Raw genomic sequence first — 19,551 nt, forward strand, 5'->3', positions numbered from 1 at the left:
TCCTATTTAGTCAGTGGGGCCTCACCTTTGCTAATCCTATCATCCATCTGTGTATTGTGTTTTCCTATATCACCGTAGTCTTTGAATGTGGGGGGCTTGCTATACCTTGCTATACCTTTGCGGTCTATTTCTGAGGCAGAGAGATATTCATCCTTCCTTCCTTCCTTCAGGATAGTTAGTTCCCTGGCTGGGTTCGCAGTGCACAGGATGTTAGTTCACCCCTCGGCTACTTCTAGTGTTGATGGTTAGTAAGGGGATAGCGGCCAGATTAGTTGCCAATGCTCTTGTCACCTTTTTTGCCAATGATCTATTGTGATCTTCCATGGTTCCGGATCATAACAATATCGCTGAACGATTTTGCGTCGCTTGTGCGATCGTTACATGTGACCGCTAATAAACGACCTATGAGCGACCTCGGCAAATCGTAACTACGATCTGGGCGTGTCACATCGCTAATGAGATCGTCAGATAAATCGTAGCATGTAAAGCGACCTTTAGTTGCAAAAGTGCTTGTTTTTACATGCACTATCCGACAATATCTAAGATATAAAGCTGTGTGTGTGTGTGTGTGTGTGTGTGTGTGTGTCCGCTAAAGGAATTCGCACCGTCGCATTTACAAGTACAAACTTTTGCACAGACACCCCATGTGACTCAGGGAACGTCATAGATTATGTTTTGACAGGAAAATATAACCCCGCGCTTTACAGTTATTCTCCAAAAAACCTCCCTCTATTAAAGTCAATGGAGCTGCGTTCTAAAGGTCATTAATAGCAGCTGTGATTGGTTACTATAGGAACAAAGGACATTCATAGTATAAGAACCTTATATGTGAAGTAATAAAATGTCAGTGAGGAGACGGATAGAGAGAGACAAAAACAGACAGGCAGACAAAGTAAGAGGCAGACAGGGAAAGAGAGAGAGATAGACAATCAAAGAAACAGACAGGTACAGACAGGGAAAGAGACAGACAGACAGGGAAAGAGACAGACAGACAGGGAAAGAGACAGACAGACAGGGAAAGAGACAGACAGACAGGGAACGGGACGGGGAAAGAAGGGAAACTAGTATTGCTTTACAGTTATAGGAATATTTGAAAAAAGAGACACTTAGCTTATGTATTGGCCAATGCATGTGAGCCGCAAGAGACGCACCTTGCCGTGGTGACCGGGCTCACATGAATTGGCCAATACATAAGCTAAGTGTCTCTTTTTTCAAATATTCCTATAGCTGTAAATCAATACTAGAGTTTCCCTTTTTCATTGTTATTTTAGTGTGCAGCTGTATATATTTTGTAGTTGAAATGTTTTTTCAGCTAGCACCTTGCTCACATTTGTTGGATGTGCGGATCAGTCTTTTGTCATATTTGTAAAGACGGGGAAAGAGACAGAGAGAGACAGGCACAGACAGACACAGAGATACAGAGAGAGACAGAGACAGACACAGAGAGATAGACAGACACACAGATCTAGATAGAAACAGAGACACACATGGATAGAGACAGACACACAGAGAGACAAACAGGGAAAGAGACAGACACACAGAGAGACAAACAGGGAAAGAGACAGACACACAGAGAGACAAACAGTGAAAGAGACAGACAGACAGAGAGATAGGTGGAAAGAGAAAGAGACTGTTACTATCCCGGGCAACGCCCGGGTACTACAGCTAGTATATATAAAAATTCAAATAACCCCCTTAAATGGGATGTGAGTGCTTAGCATTGTTCTTGGTGTATCTGACTATCCATCCATGAAGATGACTGCTGGATGCTTGCTGATCACCTCTCCATCACTACATTGTCTTTTTAGGGTCACCTGTCAAGGGTCTTATCCTTTGGTCAGGGACTTGGCGTCACAGCAGTAGAAGCTGACCAAAACCTTGTGTCCATGGCTGTCAAATTCGACCGAGATCTCATTTACATGCTGAAAAAGGAGCAAAAGAGGCAGACAAAGGTGCCTTTAGAAGTCAACTTTACCTGTAACCGGTCTTTTTTTTTTTTTGTCTAGTTTGGTACGGTCATGGCTGGGGGACGGGACAAGCAATATCTTTTCATTCTTTTCACTTATGCATTTTTCTTTCTATCTCCTTCAAGATCGCTGCTTACGATATCACCAGCATCACGTCAACCAGACCTCCACGTCACGTCTCGGCTTGTGTAGACCCTCAAGCCTCGTGGGAAGAATTTGTACATCAGATAACGAGTCACGAAGATACTGGATCCAATACGAGTCCGACCAATACACAAGACCCGATAACGGCTGCTGTAAGTTCTTTAGACCAGCACCATTTTACTCAGAAGGACAACTTTATATTAACCGGACTCCATGCCTGCGGGGACCTCAGCGTCGCCATGCTGCGCCACTTCACCCGGTGCCCCCACATCATTGGTATCACCTCAGTTGCCTGCTGCTATATGAAATTGACCACTTGTGAAGTGCCGCAGCCTCCAGGCATCCTGGCTCCATCTCCCTGCAGTGACTCACACCTACAACAGTTTGGCTACCCTGTAAGCTCCTGCGTCTCTGGACTCCCCGGCCACAAACTTTCCTACAAGACCAGAGAGGTGGCTTGCCATGCCATTGAGGATTACATAGAGCGCCTGAAAGGTGAGAGTGACATATTAAGGATTCATTGTTACAGGGCCGTGCTAGAGACTGTGATCCGGGGTATAGATCCCACCATGAAACGCGCCGGGGTGCAGACCATCAAGAATGCTCACAAGCTGCCTTTTACAGAGTAAGCCTAAACTTAAAGGGTTTTTCCAGCACTACTCACTTACACATGCAGCGCTGATGGACATTGTGTTCGGGTTTTTTTTTTCAGATATGCCAAGAAAGGCCTGCGTCGAATCGGTTTAGATCCTGATGCCCCCCTCAGCCTCACCTTAGTAGAAGACATGTTGTCCCAGCACCAGAAAGTGGTGGCATTCTTCAGTCTGGCCCTGCTGCTGGCCCCACTGGTGGAAACCCTGATCCTGCTGGACCGGATGATCTTCCTACAAGAGCAGGGTGAGCATCACGTCACTATATATATATATATAATCTATCTCATACATACATACATACAGTTCAGACCAAAGGCCAAAGGTTTGGACACACCTTCTCATTCAAAGAGTTTTCTTTATTTTCAAGACTGAAAATTGTAGATTCACATTGAAGGCATCAAAACTAACAATGAAAACATGTGGAATGAAATACTTAACAAAAAAGTGTGAAACAACTGAAAATATGTCTTATATTCTAGGTTCTTCAAAGTAGCCACCTTTTGCTTTGATTACTGCTTTGCACACTCTTGGCATTCTCTTGATGAGCTTCTAGAGGTAGTCACCGGAAATGGTCTTCCAACAGTCTTGAAGGAGTTCCCAGAGATGCTTAGCACTTGTTGGCCCTTTTGCTTTCACTCTGCGGTCCAGCTCACTCCAAACCATCTCAGTTGGGTTCAGGTCTGGAGACTGTGGAGGCCAGATCATCTGGCGGAGCACCCCATCACTCTCCTTCTTAGTCAAATAGCCCTTACATAGCCTGGAGGTGTGTTGGGGTCATTGTCCTGTGGAGAAATAAATGATGGTCCAACTAAACGCAAACCGGATGGAATAGCATGCCGCTGCAAGATGCTGTGGTAGCCATGCTGGTTCAGTATGCCTTCAATTTTGAATAAATCCCCAACAGTGTCACCAGCAAAGCCCCCCCCACACCATCACACCACCTCCTCCATGCTTCACGGTGGGAACCAGCCATGTAGAGTCCATCCATTCACCTTTTCTACAAAGACACGGTGGTTGGATCCAAAGATCTCAAATTTGGACTCATCAGATCAGGCTGTGTAAGGGCTATTTGACTAAGAAGGAGAGTGATGGGGAGCTACGCTAGATGACCTGGCCTCCACAGTCACCAGACCTGAACCCAATCGAGATGGTTTGGGGTGAGCTGGACCGCAGAGTGAAGGCAAAAGGACCAACAAGTGCTAAGCATCTCTGGGAACTCCTTCAAGACTGTTGGAAAACCATTTCCGGTGACTACCTCTTGAAGCTCATCAAGAGAATGCCAAGAGTGTGCAAAGCAGTAATCAAAGAAAAAGGTGGCTACTTTGAAGACCCTAGAATATAAGACGTATTTTCAGTTGTTTCACACTTTTTTGTGAAGTATTTCATTCCACATGTGTTAATTCATAGTTTCTTCAGCGCTCTATTGGGAGACCCAGACGATTGGGGTATAGCTACTGCCCTCTGGAGGCCACACAAAGCACTACATTAAAAGTGCAAGGCCCCTCCCCCTCTGGCTATACCCCCCCCGTGGTATCACGGGTTCTCCAGTTTTAGCTTTGTGTGCGAAGGAGGTCAGACATTCCATGCATAGCTCCACAGATTTTAGTCAGCAGTAGCTGCTGACTGTTTCGGATGGAAGAAAAGAGGACACATATAGTGTCCCCAGCATGCTCCCTTCTCACCCCTGGATGGTGTTGTAAGGTTGAGGTACCTATTGCTGGTACAGGGCTGGAGCCTGACATGCTGTTTTCCTTCCACATCCCCTGGTAGGGCTCTGTGGAAGTGGGATCCTGCCGGCCTCTCAGCTCTGATGCCGGGCTCCATCCACAGACCCATTAGAACCTGATGGAGACGGAGCAGGAGTACGATCAGGGACAGGCCCTGCATCATACAGGTACTCTGTGTCCCCGGCAGGCACAGACACACTCCGGGCTGGCTGGGTGTTGTAGTGCGCCGGGGACCGCAACGTGGAGTTGGTGTCCCTACAGATTACTGGGGGACTTTTTTGTGTATGGGAACGCAGCGCCGACCCCCTCTGGACCGGGCGGCGCTGCTGTGACTTGTGGTGCGCCGGGGATCCGCCGTCCGCGCTTTTACGGCGGCGGCGGTTATAAATTTAGTCCCCGGCTTTTTGGGCCTAGGACGCCGGCAGCTCCGTTTCGTTCCCGCCCCCACCCTGTCATTCAGGGTAGGGGAGAGACGCTGTTCGCTAGCAGCGACGAGGGCTGGAGCCTGATTTACATGCTCCAGCCCTCTCACTTGGCACAGAGGGAAGCAGGCTTCCCGCTCTTGGCCAGGAACGCCCAGGGCCCGCCCCCCTTCCTCTCTCGAGACGCCGGCAGCCATTACATGCATGCCTGGCTGGAGGAAGGACGCAAGGCTCTGGGAGACCTGGACTAGGGGCTATCTGGCGACCACACACCCGCTTTTTAAGCGGGCGGTAAGCGATTTTTCTGTGCTGGTCCCTCTAGTGCCTCACTGTGTATCAGTGTACTGGGTACAGATATATAGATATTGTATTTCTTGCACTGTGAGGTGCGCTTCTGGCTGCATATCCCAGATCGCTCTGTGGAAGCAGCAACATGTCATCCTCAAAACGCAAGGCGGCCAAGGCAAAAAGGGCTGTGTATACTGCGTGTGCTGCATGTGGGGCTGATCTACCAGCAGGCTCCGATGACCCCCATTGTGTGCAATGCTCCGACCCGGTGCTGCTTCGCCAGCCGGAGTCAGGAGAGGTAGCGACCCAGGCTGAGACGCTTGTAAGTTCTGCCCCGGTGACAGGGACGGACTTTGCAGTTTTTGCAGATAATATGTCTGTGTCTATGGCAAGAATCCTTGAAACCTTGCAATCTATGCATGGGACGCAGTCTCTGGGCACGGCGAGGCCTCTGTCCTCAGGTCCCCCTTACTTGGAATGTATCCAGCCCACAGGGGGGTCCCCGGCTTCACAGGCCGAGGATTATGACTCAGATGATGGCCCCAGCCACCCTAAGCGAGCTCGCTGGGAAAGACCCTCGACGTCTTCACACTGCTCAGGGTCTCAGCGCAATCAGTCTCCCTGTGATGTGTCTGATGAGAGTGATCAGGAATCCACTCCTGGAACCCCTCTCAACCTGGATACCCCGGATGGGGATGCCATGGTAAACGACCTTATCTCAGCCATCAATAGGCTGTTGGATATTTCTCCCCCAGCCCCTTCAGCAGAAGAGGCGGCTGCGGAGCAGGAAAAGTTTCGTTTCCTTTATCCCAAGCGTAAATTGAGTGCTTTGTTAGATCACTCTGACTTCAGAGAATCAATCCAGAAGCACGACGCTCACCCAGAAAGGCGTTTCTCTAAACGATCTAAAGATACGCGTTTCCCTTTCCCCCCTGAGGTGGTCAAGCGCTGGACACAGTGTCCAAAGGTAGACCCCCCGATTTCCAAACTTGCAGCTAGATCCATAGTTGCAGTGGAGGATGGCGCTTCACTTAAAGATGCCAATGACAGACAGATGGACCTTTGGTTAAAATCTGTCTATGAAGCTATCGGCGCGTCGTTTGCTCCGGCATTCGCAGCCGTATGGGCACTCCAGGCTATTTCAGCTGGCTTAGCAAAAGTGGATGCTATCATGCATCCAGCAGTGCCGCAAGTGGCGCACCTTACCACGCAGATGTCGGCGTTTGCGTCTTACGCTATCAATGCGGTCCTAGAATCTACCAGTCGCACCTCAATGGCGTCCGCCAATTCGGTAGTTTTGCGCAGAGCCTTGTGGTTAAAGGACTGGAAAGCAGATGCTGGTTCCAAAAAATGTTTAACCAGTTTGCCTTTATCTAGAGATAGACTGTTTGGCGAGCCATTGGCTGACATCATTAAGCAGTCCAAGGGTAAAGACTCCTCTTTACCACAACCCAGAACATCCAAACCTCAGCAGAAAAAGTGGCAGCAGAGGTTTCAGTCCTTTCGAGGTTCGGGCAAGGCACCATTTACCTCGTCCAAAGGGACTCAGAGGACGCAAAGAAACTCAGATTCGTGGCGGGCTCACACACGCCCCAAGAAAGCAAATGGAGGTACCGCTTCCAAAGCGGCTACCTCATGACTTCCAGCCCCCCCCCTCCGCATCGCCGGTCGGGGGCAGGCTCTCCCGCTTTTCCGGCATTTGGATGTCACAGGTCAAAGACCGGTGGGTGACGGACATTTTGTCTCGCGGGTACAGAATCGAGTTCAATTCTCGTCCTCCAGCTCGGTTCTTCAGAACCTCCCCACGTCCAGACCGAGCAGATGCTCTGCTGCAGGCGGTGGATTCCCTAAAAGCGGAAGGAGTGGTTATCCCAGTCCCTTCTCAGGAACAAGGGCAAGGGTTTTACTCCAATCTCTTTGTGGTTCCAAAAAAGGACGGCTCTTTCCGTCCTGTTCTGGACCTAAAACGGCTCAACAAACATGTGCACGCCAGGAGGTTCCGGATGGAAACCCTCCGCTCTGTCATTGCCTCAATGTCCAGAGGAGACTTCCTTGCCTCAATAGACATCAAAGATGCTTATCTCCACGTGCCAATTGCTACAGAACATCAACGTTTTCTACGTTTTGTGATAGGAGACGACCATTTTCAGTTCGTAGCTCTTCCATTTGGTCTGGCGACAGCCCCACGGGTCTTCACCAAGGTCATGGCGGCGGTGGTAGCAGTCTTGCACTCTCAGGGACACTCGGTGATCCCTTACCTAGACGACTTATTGGTCAAAGCTCCCTCTCAGGAGGCATGTCAGCACAGCCTGAATGCTACGCTGGAGACTCTACAGTCTTTCGGATGGATCATCAACTTTCCAAAGTCGATCCTATCACCGACTCAGTCACTAACGTATCTTGGCATGGAGTTTCATACTCTAGCAGCGATAGTGAAGCTTCCGCTGGACAAGCAGCGGTCACTTCAGACAGGGGTGCAATCTCTTCTGCAGGGCCAGTTGCATCCCTTGAGGCGCCTCATGCATTTCCTAGGGAAGATGGTGGCAGCCATGGAAGCAGTTCCCTTTGCGCAGTTTCATCTGCGCCCACTTCAATGGGACATTCTCCGCCAATGGGACGGGAAGTCAACGTCCCTGGACAGGAAAGTCTCGCTTTCCCAGACGGCCAAAGACTCTCTACAATGGTGGCTCCTTCCCACCTCATTGTCTCAGGGAAGATCCTTCCTGCCCCCATCCTGGGCAGTAGTCACGACAGATGCGAGTCTGTCAGGGTGGGGAGCAGTATTTCTCCACCACAGGGCTCAGGGGACGTGGACTCCGCAGGAGTCCACCCTTCAGATCAATGTTCTGGAGATCAGAGCAGTGTATCTTGCTCTACTGGCCTTCCAACAGTGGCTGGAAGGAAAACAGATCCGAATCCAATCGGACAACTCCACAGCGGTGGCATACATCAACCACCAAGGAGGGACGCGCAGTCGGCAAGCCTTCCAAGAAGTCCGGCGCATTCTAATGTGGGTGGAGGACAGAGCATCCACCATATCCGCGGTTCACATCCCAGGCGTAGAAAACTGGGAAGCAGACTTCCTCAGTCGCCAGGGCATGGACGCAGGGGAATGGTCCCTTCACCCGGACGTGTTTCAGGAAATCTGTCGACGCTGGGGAGTGCCGGACGTCGACCTAATGGCATCCCGGCACAACAACAAGGTCCCGGCATTCATGGCGAGGTCGCGCGATCAAAGAGCTCTGGCGGCAGACGCCTTGGTTCAAGATTGGTCGCAGTTTCAGCTCCCATACGTGTTTCCGCCTCTGGCGCTCTTGCCCAGAGTGCTACGCAAGATCAGATCCGAGTGCAGCCGCGTCATACTCGTCGCTCCAGACTGGCCGAGGAGGTCGTGGTATCCGGATCTGTGGCATCTCACGATCGGTCGACCGTGGTCACTGCCAGACCGACCAGACTTACTGTCCCAAGGGCCGTTTTTCCATCAGAATTCTGCGGCCCTGAACCTGACTGTGTGGCCATTGAGTCCTGGATCCTAGCATCTGCTGGATTATCTCAGGGAGTCGTTGCCACAATGAGACAAGCTAGAAAGTCGAATTCGGCTAAGATCTACCACAGAACGTGGAAGATTTTCTTGTCCTGGTGCTCTGCTCAGGGAGTGTCTCCCTGGCCATTTGCATTGCCCAAGTTTCTTTCCTTCCTGCAATCGGGGTTAGAAAAGGGCTTGTCGCTCAGCTCCCTTAAAGGGCAAGTTTCGGCACTATCCGTGTTTTTTCAGAAGCGTCTAGCACGTCTTCCTAAGGTGCGCACGTTCCTGCAGGGGGTCTGTCATATTGTGCCCCCGTACAAGCGACCGTTAGATCCATGGGATCTGAACAGGGTACTAGTGGCTCTCCAGAAGCCGCCCTTCGAGCCTCTGAAGGAAGTTTCCTTTTCTAGGTTGTCGCAGAAAGTGGCGTTTCTTGTTGCGATCACATCGCTTCGGCGAGTGTCTGAGCTGGCAGCTCTGTCATCCAAGGCGCCCTTCCTGGTGTTCCACCAGGACAAGGTTGTGCTGCGCCCCATTCCGGAGTTTCTTCCTAAGGTCGTATCCTCTTTTCATCTTAATCAGGATATATCCTTGCCTTCTTTTTGCCCTCATCCGGTTCACCGGTATGAAAAGGCCTTACGTTTGCTAGATCTGGTGAGAGCACTCAGAATCTACATTTCCCGCACGGCGCCCATACGCCGTGCCGATGCACTTTTCGTCCTTGTCGCTGGTCCGCGCAAGGGGTTGCAGGCTTCTAAAGCCACCCTGGCTCGATGGATCAAAGAACCAATTCTAGAGGCCTACCGTTCTGCGGGGCTTCCGGTTCCTTCAGGGCTAAAAGCCCACTCCACCAGAGCCGTGGGTGCGTCCTGGGCATTACGTCACCAGGCTTCGGCTCAACAGGTGTGCCAGGCAGCTACCTGGTCCAGTCTGCACACTTTCACCAAGCATTATCAGGTGCATACCTATGCTTCGGCGGATGCCAGCTTAGGTAGAAGAGTCCTGCAGGCGGCAGTGACACCCCCGTAGGGGAGGGCTGTTTTGCAGCTCTAACATGAGGTATTTATTTACCCACCCAGGGACAGCTTTTGGACGTCCCAATCGTCTGGGTCTCCCAATAGAGCGCTGAAGAAGAAGGGAATTTTGTTACTTACCGTAAATTCCTTTTCTTCTAGCTCTTATTGGGAGACCCAGCACCCGCCCTGTTGTCCTTCGGGATGTTTTTTTGTTGTTTGCGGGTACACATGTTGTTCATGTTGAACGGTTTTTCAGTTCTCCGATGTTATTCGGAGTTAATTTGTTTAAACCAGTTATTGGCTTCCTCCTTCTTGCTTTGGCACTAAAACTGGAGAACCCGTGATACCACGGGGGGGTATAGCCAGAGGGGGAGGGGCCTTGCACTTTTAATGTAGTGCTTTGTGTGGCCTCCAGAGGGCAGTAGCTATACCCCAATCGTCTGGGTCTCCCAATAAGAGCTAGAAGAAAAGGAATTTACGGTAAGTAACAAAATTCCCTTCTTTGATGCCTTCAATGTGAAGCTACAATTTCTTCAGCGCTCTATTGGGAGACCCAGACGATTGGGGTATAGCTACTGCCCTCCGGAGGCCACACAAAGCACTACACTAAAAAGTGCAAGGCCCCTCCCCTTCTGGCTACACCCCCCCGTGATATCACGGGCTCTCCAGTTTTAGCTTTGTGTGCGAAGGAGGTCAGACATCCATGCATAGCTCCACAGATTTTAGTCAGCAGTAGCTGCTGACTATGTCGGATGGAAGAAAAGAGGGCCCATATAGGGCCCCCAGCATGCTCCCTTCTCACCCGTGGATGGTGTTGTAAGGTTGAGGTACTTATTGCTAGTACAGAGGCCGGAGCCCACATGCTGTTTTCCTTCCCCATCCCCACGAGGGGCTCTGGGTGAAGTGGGATCTTACCGGTCTCCAGGCACAGAGACCGAGCTCCATCCACAGACCCAAAAGAACCTGCTGGATATGGAGCTGAGTATCGTCAGGGACAGGGCCCTGCTACATTAAGGTACTCTGTGTCCCCATGCACATCGCGCCCACACACACCAGCATTGCTGGGAGTGTTAGTGCGCCGGGGACAACAGCGCGGAGCGCTGGTGCTATTATTCACTGCAGCTTTGCTGAGTGAATTTATGTATTGAAAACGGCCGCGCCGGCCGCTGCTGGTTGTTTTTTACATGGTGGCGCGGCTGGGACTTGTGGTGCGCCGGGGAACTTCGGCGTCGGCCGTGCACATAGGACGGCCGCGCTTATTACTCGAGTCCCCGGCTTTGCGGCCTAGTTTTCGTTTCGTTCCCGCCCCAGCCCTGCCAGTCAGAGGAGGGGCGGGACGCTGTACAGAAGCTCAGCGCAGGGAGCTGGAGTCTGCTTTGCATTCTCCAGCCCCCTCTCACTGAACACAGTGAGACGCCGGGTTCCCGCTCTTGGCTGGGGCTCGCCCACGGCCCGCCCCTCTGCACAGGACGGGGAAGAGAAGCCGGCAGCCATTATGGTTTCCACTCTGGGAGAACGGAACCAGTCACAAGTTTTTGGGCGACCTCGCACCCGCTCTTGTGCGGGCGGTAAGCAGTACTGACACCACTAATGCTGAAGTGGGTTTTTGGACTGTGTGCTGATATGCTATGCACTGTACTGTACTGTCGCTATTCTGGGCAACAGCAGCAAATAAGCAATGCTGCTGTGGCACAAGCTTTCAATGCTTCTTCGTTTGCATGTGCTGCAGTGTTTACTGTCAGATTGGGCAACAGTAGCAGTAGAGCAATTTGTGCTAAGGCACAAGCTTTCAATGCTGCTTCGCTTGCATGTGCTGCACGGTTGATTGTTATGCTATACATTCACTGTATGTCGCTATTCTTGGCTAATGCGCCCAGATAAACAGACAAAAGCAGCAGTAGAGCAATGGTGCTACGGCACAAGTTTTCAATGCTGCTTGACTTGCATGGGCTGCAGTGTTTACTGTCATGCTTGTATGCTATACATTCACTGTATGTCGCTATCCTTGGCTAATGTTCCTGGATAAATAGACAACAGCAGCAGAAAGGCTAGGGTGCTAACGCGCAAGCTTTCAATGCTGCTTGGATTGCATGGGCTGCAGTGTTTACTGTCATGCTTGTATGCTATACATTCACTGTATGTCGCTATCCTTGTCTCATGCTCCTAGATAAATAGACAACAGCAGCAGAAGAGCAAATGTGCCAAACCACAAGTTTTCAATGCTGCGTGTACTACATGTACTAAAGTGTTTATTTGTACTTCATGCTTGTATGACTATTCACTGTACGGTCGCTATCCTCGGCTAGGCTCTTGGATAGCTAGACAACAACAGCAGAAAAAGACAAGTTGCCAATGCACGGGCTTTCTATGCTGCTTGTACTGCATGTCATACGGTTCCAGGACCCCCAGTGCGTGCTATTGCTCAACCGGGGTCTCTGCTATATGTGGCCAAAGGAACCGCCTGTGATCTCTGTCCAGAGACAGGGACGAAGTTGCAGTTTTTTCCGCTGATATATTGTCTGTGACTATGACTGACATCTTACAGACTTTGCACCCCAAGCAGGCCGGGGGCAATATGGTTGCAATGACCCTGGCCGCCCTGATTTGGAAAGGCGCCAGAGTGATTCCAGGCATCCCAGAGAGCAGGCATCCGACACGGTCGACAGTCCCAGATGGCCTAAGCGGGCTCGCTGGGATTAGCCCTCGACTCCATCACTGGTCAAGGTCCCAGCTGGAGTACTCTCTGTACGATGAGGCAGACGTAGCTGTTCAGGACTCTCATCCTGAGACCGCTCTCAATCCGGATACACCGGATGGCGACGCTATAGTGAATAATCTTATTGCGTCCATCAACGAAAGGTTGGGTATTTCTCCCTCAACTCCTCCAGTGGAGGGGTCAGCTTCACACCAAGAGAAATCTCTATTTCAGTATCTCAAGCGTATATTGAGTACTTGTTTAGCACTCTGACTCCAGAGACGCAGTCCAGAAACGACACGCTTATCACGATAAGCGTGTCTCCGACCGTATTAATGAGACACGTGTCGCTCCCCCCTGACGTGGTCAAGCGCTAGACCCAGTATCCAAATGTGGATCCCCCAATCTCCATGCTTGCAGCTAGATCTATAGTTGTAGTGGTGGATAGGACTTCACTTCAAAATGCCATTGACAGGCAGATTGGCCTCTGGTTGCAATCTGTCTATGAAGCTATCGGCAGGTCGGTTGCTCCGGCAGTCGCAGCCGTGAAGGCACTCCAAGCTATTTCAGCTAGTATTGCGCAGGGGGTCGCTGTCACAGGTACTCTCGGTCCCAGCAGCGTCTTTAACTCGCAATGTCGGCATGGCGAATCATGCTGTTATTGCTGTCCGAGACTCTACGAGCCGGACGTCAGTGGCCTCCGCCAACTCCGTGTTTTTACGCAGAGGCTAGTAGTTGAGAGATTGGAACAGAGGCTGCTTCCAACGAAGTGCTTAACCAGGTTGCCTTTATCTAGTGATAGTCTGTTGGTAAGGGTTGAATGAAATCATTCAACTATCCAAGACGACTCAAAAAGCCCAGAAGGGCATAGATTCCTAGCGGGCTCAATCACGCCCGGGGAAGGCAGCCGGAGGAACCGCTACCAAAGCGTTTTCCTCATAATTTTCAGCCCTCTCACTCCGCAACCGCGGGGGGGCAGACTCCCCCGCTTTAGCGGCATTTACCTACCGCAGGTCAAGGGCCTGTGAGTGAGAGTCAGTTTGTTTTCAAACTCCCGCACCGACCGAGCCGAGGCTCTTCTGCAGGCGGAAAGAGCGGTAATCCCTGTTCCTCTCAGGAACCAGATACGCATTTTGCTCCGACCTGGTCGTGGTGCCAAAATAGGACGGCTCCTTCCGTCCCGTTCTGGAATTTATACTGCTTAACAAGCACGTGAAAACCAGGCGGTTCCGAATGTCATCACTCCGCTCCGTCATTGCCTCTCTGTCTCAAGGAGTTTTCCTAGCATCAATAGACATCAGGATGCTTATCTACACGTGCCGATTGCTCCGAGGCACCGGCATTGGCTACGATTCGTTATTAAAGACGAGAATATTTCGTTTCGTAGCCATACCCTTTGGCTGGCGACAGCCCCACGGGTGTTCACCAAGTTCGTGGCAGCAGAGGGAGCAGTCCCGCGCTCTCACGGTCACTCTGTGATCCTTTACTTGGGCAATCTACTGGTCAAGGCACTCTCCTTTAGAAGCATGCCAACACAACCTGAACATGGCGCTGGACCCTTCCCAGAGTTTCGGGTGGGTCTTCATCTTTTCAAGGTTGAACCCAATCGCTGGCATCTCCTGGAGAGTTTTCACACTCTCTCAGCGATAGTGAAGCTTCCGCTGGACAAACAGCGTTCACTACAGACGAGGGGGCAGTCTCTCCTTCAAGGAGGCGCCTCATCCAGAGGCGAGTTTTTTTCACGCAGTTTCATCTGCGTCCGCCTCAATAGCACATTCTTCGCTTATGGGAGGGAAGTCGATGTCCCTATACAGGAACGTGCCACTTTTCCAGACGGTCAAAGACCGTCTTCAGAGGAGTCCACTCTTCAACTCAGTGGTCTGGAGCTCTGGGCAGTGTATCTTGCACTGCAAGCCTTCCTGCAGTGGCTGGAATGCAAATAGATCCGAATTCAGTCGGACTATCCACAGCGGTGGCATACACCAACCACCAAGGCGGACTACGCAGTCGACAAGCCTCCCAAGAAGTCCGGCGGATTCTGCTATGGGTAGAAGACAGAGCATACACCATATCAGCTGTTCACATCCCGGGCGTACAACACTAGGAAGCAGACTTCCTCAGTCGCCAGGGCGTGGACGCAGGGGAATGGGCTCTGCACCCGTTTGTTTTCAAGAAATCTGTAGCCGCAGGACGAAGACGGACGTCGACGTCATGGCTTCTCGGCAACAACAAGGTCCCGATTTTCATGACGCGGTCTTACGATCAAAGAGCTCTGGCGACAGGCGCCTTGGCTCAGGATTGGTCACAGTTCCAGCTACCGATTGCTGCCACACCATCCTCGTCGCCCCAGACTGGCCGGGGAGGTCGTGGTACCGAGATCTGTGGCATCTCACCGTCGGTCGACCGTGAGCACGACGTCATTGCCACCATGAGGCGGGCTAGCCAGCCGCGGTCTGCCAAGATCTACCACAACTCGTGGAAGATATTCTTATCTTAGTGTTCTGCTCAGGGAGTGTCTCCCTGGCCATCGGCATTGCCTACTTTGCCTTCCCTCCTGCAATCTGGTTGGGAAAGAGGTTGGTCGCTCGGCTCCCTTTAAGGGCAAGTCTCGGCACTATCCGTGTTCTTTTCAGAAGCGTCTAGCACGTCTTCCTAAGGTGCGCACGTTACTACAGGGGGTTTGTCATATTGTGCCCCCGTACAAGCGGCCGTTAGATCCATGGGATCTGAACAGGGTACTAGTTGCTCTCCAGAAGCCGCCTTTCGAGCCTCTGAGGGAAGTTTCCCTTTCGCGCCTGTCACAGAAAGTGGCCTTTCTGGTTGCGATCACGTCGCTTCGGCGAGTGTCTGAGCTGGCGGCTCTGTCATTCAAGGCTCTCTTCCTAGTATTCCACCAGGACAAGGTGGTGCTGCGCCCTATTCAGGAGTTTCTCCCTAAGGTTGTATCCGCGTTTCTTCTTAATCAGGATATATCCTTACCTTCCTTTTTGTTCTCATCCGGTTCTCCGGTATGAAAAGGATTTACAGTTGTTAGTTCTGGTGAGAGCACTCAGAATCTACATTTCCCTCACGGCGCCCATGCGCCGCTCTGAGGCATTTTTTTTTGCCCTTGTCGCTGGGCGCAAGGGGTTGCAGGTTTCTAAAGCCACCATGGCTCGATGGATCAAAGAACCAATTCTTGAAGACTACCGTTCTGCGGGGCTTCCGGTTCCTTCAGGGCTGAAGGCCCATTCTACCAGAGCCGTAGGTGCGTCCTGGGCATTACGACACCAGGCTACGGCTCAACAGGTGTGCCAGGCAGCTACCTGGTCGAGCCTGCACATTTTGCACCAAACATTATCAGGTGCATACCTATGCTTCGGCGGACGCCAGCCTAGGTAGAAGAGCCCTGCAGGCGGCAGTGGCTTCCCCATAGGGGAGGGCTGTCTTGCAGCTCTAACATGAGGTATTTCTTTACCCACCCAGGGACAGCTTTTGGACGTCCCAATCGTCTGGGTCTCCCAATAGAGCGCTGAAGAAGAAGGGAATTTTGTTACTTACCGTAAATTCCTTTTCTTCTAGCTCTTATTGGGAGACCCAGCACCCGCCCTGTTGTCCTTCGGGATTTTTGGTTTGTTTGCGGGTACACATGTTGTTCATGTTGAACGGTTTTTCAGTTCTCCGATGTTACTCGGAGTTAATTTGTTTAAACCAGTTATTGGCTTTCCTCCTTCTTGCTTTGGCACTAAAACTGGAGAGCCCGTGATATCACGGGGGGGTGTAGCCAGAAGGGGAGGGGCCTTGCACTTTTTAGTGTAGTGCTTTGTGTGGCCTCCGGAGGGCAGTAGCTATACCCCAATCGTCTGGGTCTCCCAATAAGAGCTAGAAGAAAAGGAATTTACGGTAAGTAACAAAATTCCCTTCTTTCAGAGTCCTGAAAATAAAGAAAACTCTTTGAATAGGAAGGTGTGTCCAAACTTTTGCTCTGTATTGTGTGTGTGTGTGTGTGTGCGTGTGTATATTTTATTATATTATTTATACATGCACATATATAATGTATTTTTTATTTAGATATATGTGCTGTGTGTGTGGAGCAACAAAAATTATATATATTATATAGTAAAAAAAACATTATTTCTTCAGCGCTCTATTGGGAGACCCAGACGATTGGGGTATAGCTACTGCCCTCCGGAGGCCACACAAAGCACTACACTAAAAAGTGCAAGGCCCCTCCCCTTCTGGCTATACCCCCCCGTGGTATCACGGGTTCTCCAGTTTTCAAGCTTTGTGCGAAGGAGGTCAGACATCCATGCATAGCTCCACAGATTTTAGTCAGCAGTAGCTGCTGACTATGTCGGATGGAAGAAAAGAGGGCCCATATAGGGCCCCCAGCATGCTCCCTTCTCACCCGTGGATGGTGTTGTAAGGTTGAGGTACCTATTGCTGGTACAGAGGCTGGAGCCCAACATGCTGTTTTCCTTCCACATCCCCTTGGGGGCTCTGTGGAAGTGGGATCCTGCCGGCCTCTAAGCTCTGACGCCGGGCTCCATCCACAGACCCATAGCACCTGATGGATTCGGAGCAGGAGTACGATCAGGGACATGGCCCTGCATCTGACAGGTACTCTGTGTCCCCGGCAGGCACAGACACACTCCGGGCTGGCTGGGTGTTGTAGTGCGCCGGGGACCGTAATGTTGGAGTTAGTGTTCCTACAGTTTACTGGGGGACTTTGTGTTGTGGGAACGCAGCGCCGACCCCCACTGGACCGGGCGGCGCTGCTGTGACTTGTGGTGCGCCGGGGACACGCCGACCGCGCTTTTACGGCGGCGGCGTTTATAACTTTAGTCCCCGGCTTTTGCGGCCTAGCTCCGCTTCGTTCCCGCCCCCACCCTGTCAATCAGGGTAGGGGAGAGACGCTGTTTCGCAGCAGCGACGAGGGCTGGAGCCTGATTTACATGCTCCAGCCCTCTCACTAGGCACAGAGGGAAGCAGGCTTCCCGCTCTTAGTCAGGAACGCCCAGGGCCCGCCCCCCCTCCTCTCACAAGACGCCGGCAGCCATTACATGCAGTCTGGCTGGAGGAAGGACGCAAGGCTCTGGGAGACCTGGACTAGGGGGCTTCTGGCGACCACACACCCGCTCTTAAGCGGGCGGTAAGCGACATTTCAGCTGGCCCCTCTAGTGCCTCAGTGTGTATTGGTGTACTGTGTCACCAGATATATATATATATTTGTTTGTTTCTTGCACTGTGAGGTCGCTTCCTGGCTGGATACCCCAGATCGCTCTGAGGAGGCAGCAACATGTCATCCACAAAACGCAAGGCTGCCAAGGCTAGGGCTGTGTACACTGCGTGTGCTGCATGTGGGGCTGCTCTACCAGCAGGCTCCAATGACCCCCATTGTGTGCAATGCTCAGATCCGGTGCTGCTTCGCCAGCCGGAGTCCGGAGAGGTAGTGACCCAGGCTGAGACGCTTGTAAGTCCTGCCCCGGTGTCAGGGACAGACTTTGCAGTTTTTGCTGATAGAATGTCTGTGACTATGACAAAGATCCTTGAAACTTTGCAATCCATGCCTGGGGTTCAGTCTATGGACACGGCGAGGTCTCTGTCCTCTAATCCCCCTCAGTTGGAACTAATCCAGAATGCAAGGGGGTCCCCGGCTTCACAAGCTGAGTACTATGACTCAGATGATAGCCCCAGCCACCCTAAGCGAGCTCGCTGGGAAAGACCCTCAACGTCATCGCACTGCTCAGGGTCTCAGCGCAATCAGTCTCCCTGTGATGTGTCTGAAGAGAGTGATCAGGAGTCTAATCCTGGAACCCCTCTCAATCTGGATACCCCTGATGGGGACGCCATGGTAAACGACCTTATCTCAGCCATCAATAGGCTGTTAGATATTTCTCCCCCAGCCCCTTCAGCAGAAGAGGCAGCTGCAGAGCAGGAGAAGTTTCGTTTCCTCTATCCCAAGCGTAAATTGAGTGCTTTGTTGGATCACTCTGATTTCAGAGAATCAATCCAGAAACACTACGCTCATCCAGAAAGGCGTTTCTCTAAACGTTCTAGGGATACACGTTATCCTTTCCCCCCTGATGTGGTCAAGCGCTGGACCCAGTGTCCAAAGGTAGACCCCCCGATTTCCAAACTTGCAGCTAGATCCATAGTTGCAGTGGAGGATGGCGCTTCACTTAAAGATGCCAATGACAGACAGATGGACCTTTGGTTAAAATCTGTCTACGAAGCTATCGGCGCGTCGTTTGCTCCAGCATTCGCAGCCGTATGGGCACTCCAGGCTATATCAGCTGGTTTAGCAAAAGTGGATGCTATCATACATCCAGCGGTACCGCAAGTGGCGTCCCTTACCTTGCAGATGTCTGCGTTTGCGTCTTACGCTATCAATGCGGTCCTAGAATCTACCAGCCGCACCTCAATGGCGTCCGCCAATTCGGTAGTTTTGCGCAGAGCCCTGTGGTTAAAGGACTGGAAAGCAGATGCTGGTTCCAAAAAATGTTTAACCAGCTTGCCTTTATCTAGAGATAGACTGTTTGGCGAGCCATTGGCTGACATCATTAAACAGTCCAAGGGTAAAGACTCTTTCTTCAGCGCTCTATTGGGAGACCCAGACGATTGGGGTATAGCTACTGCCCTCTGGAGGCCACACAAAGCACTACATCAAAAGTGCAAGGCCCCTCCCCCTCTGGCTATACCCCCCCCGTGGTATCACGGGTTCTCCAGTTTTAGCTTTGTGTGCGAAGGAGGTCAGACATCCACGCATAGCTCCACAGATTTTAGTCAGCAGTAGCTGCTGACTATTTCGGATGGAAGAAAAGAGGACACATATAGTGTCCCCAGCATGCTCCCTTCTCACCCCTGGATGGTGTTGTAAGGTTGAGGTACCTATTGCTGGTACAGGGCTGGAGCCTGACATGCTGTTTTCCTTCCACATCCCCCTGAGGGGCTCTGTGGAAGTGGGATCCTGCCGGCCTCAAAGCTCTGACGCCGGGCTCCATCCACAGACCCATTTGAACCTGCTGGATTCGGAGCTGGAGTACCGTTCAGGGACATGGCCCTGCACCATTACAGGTACTCTGTGTCCCCGTACACACAGGCACAGCACACTCCAGACTTGCTGGGTGTGCT

At 51.6% G+C, this 19,551-nt stretch overlaps 1 protein-coding gene across 6 annotated transcripts in view; it reads left to right on the forward strand.

Moving 5' to 3' along the window:
- Positions 1-19,551, forward strand: part of LOC142258168 (methyltransferase-like protein 25B) — a 119,951-nt gene that overhangs the window by 32,057 nt on the left and 68,343 nt on the right. For all 6 annotated transcript variants that reach the window (XR_012727718.1, XR_012727715.1, XR_012727716.1 and 3 more), the window contains exons 6-8: positions 1,809-1,952; positions 2,093-2,736; positions 2,824-3,008. Coding sequence is in view for 2 of the 6 variants with exons in the window: in XM_075330662.1 (XP_075186777.1) it covers positions 1,809-1,952; positions 2,093-2,736; positions 2,824-3,008 (973 nt within the window). In the remaining 4 variants the exon portion in view is untranslated. The remainder of the gene's footprint in view (positions 1-1,808; positions 1,953-2,092; positions 2,737-2,823; positions 3,009-19,551) is intronic.

The sequence above is a fragment of the Anomaloglossus baeobatrachus genome, chromosome 12, assembly GCF_048569485.1.
Source record: "Anomaloglossus baeobatrachus isolate aAnoBae1 chromosome 12, aAnoBae1.hap1, whole genome shotgun sequence".
In the NCBI taxonomy this organism is placed as follows: domain Eukaryota; kingdom Metazoa; phylum Chordata; class Amphibia; order Anura; family Aromobatidae; genus Anomaloglossus; species Anomaloglossus baeobatrachus.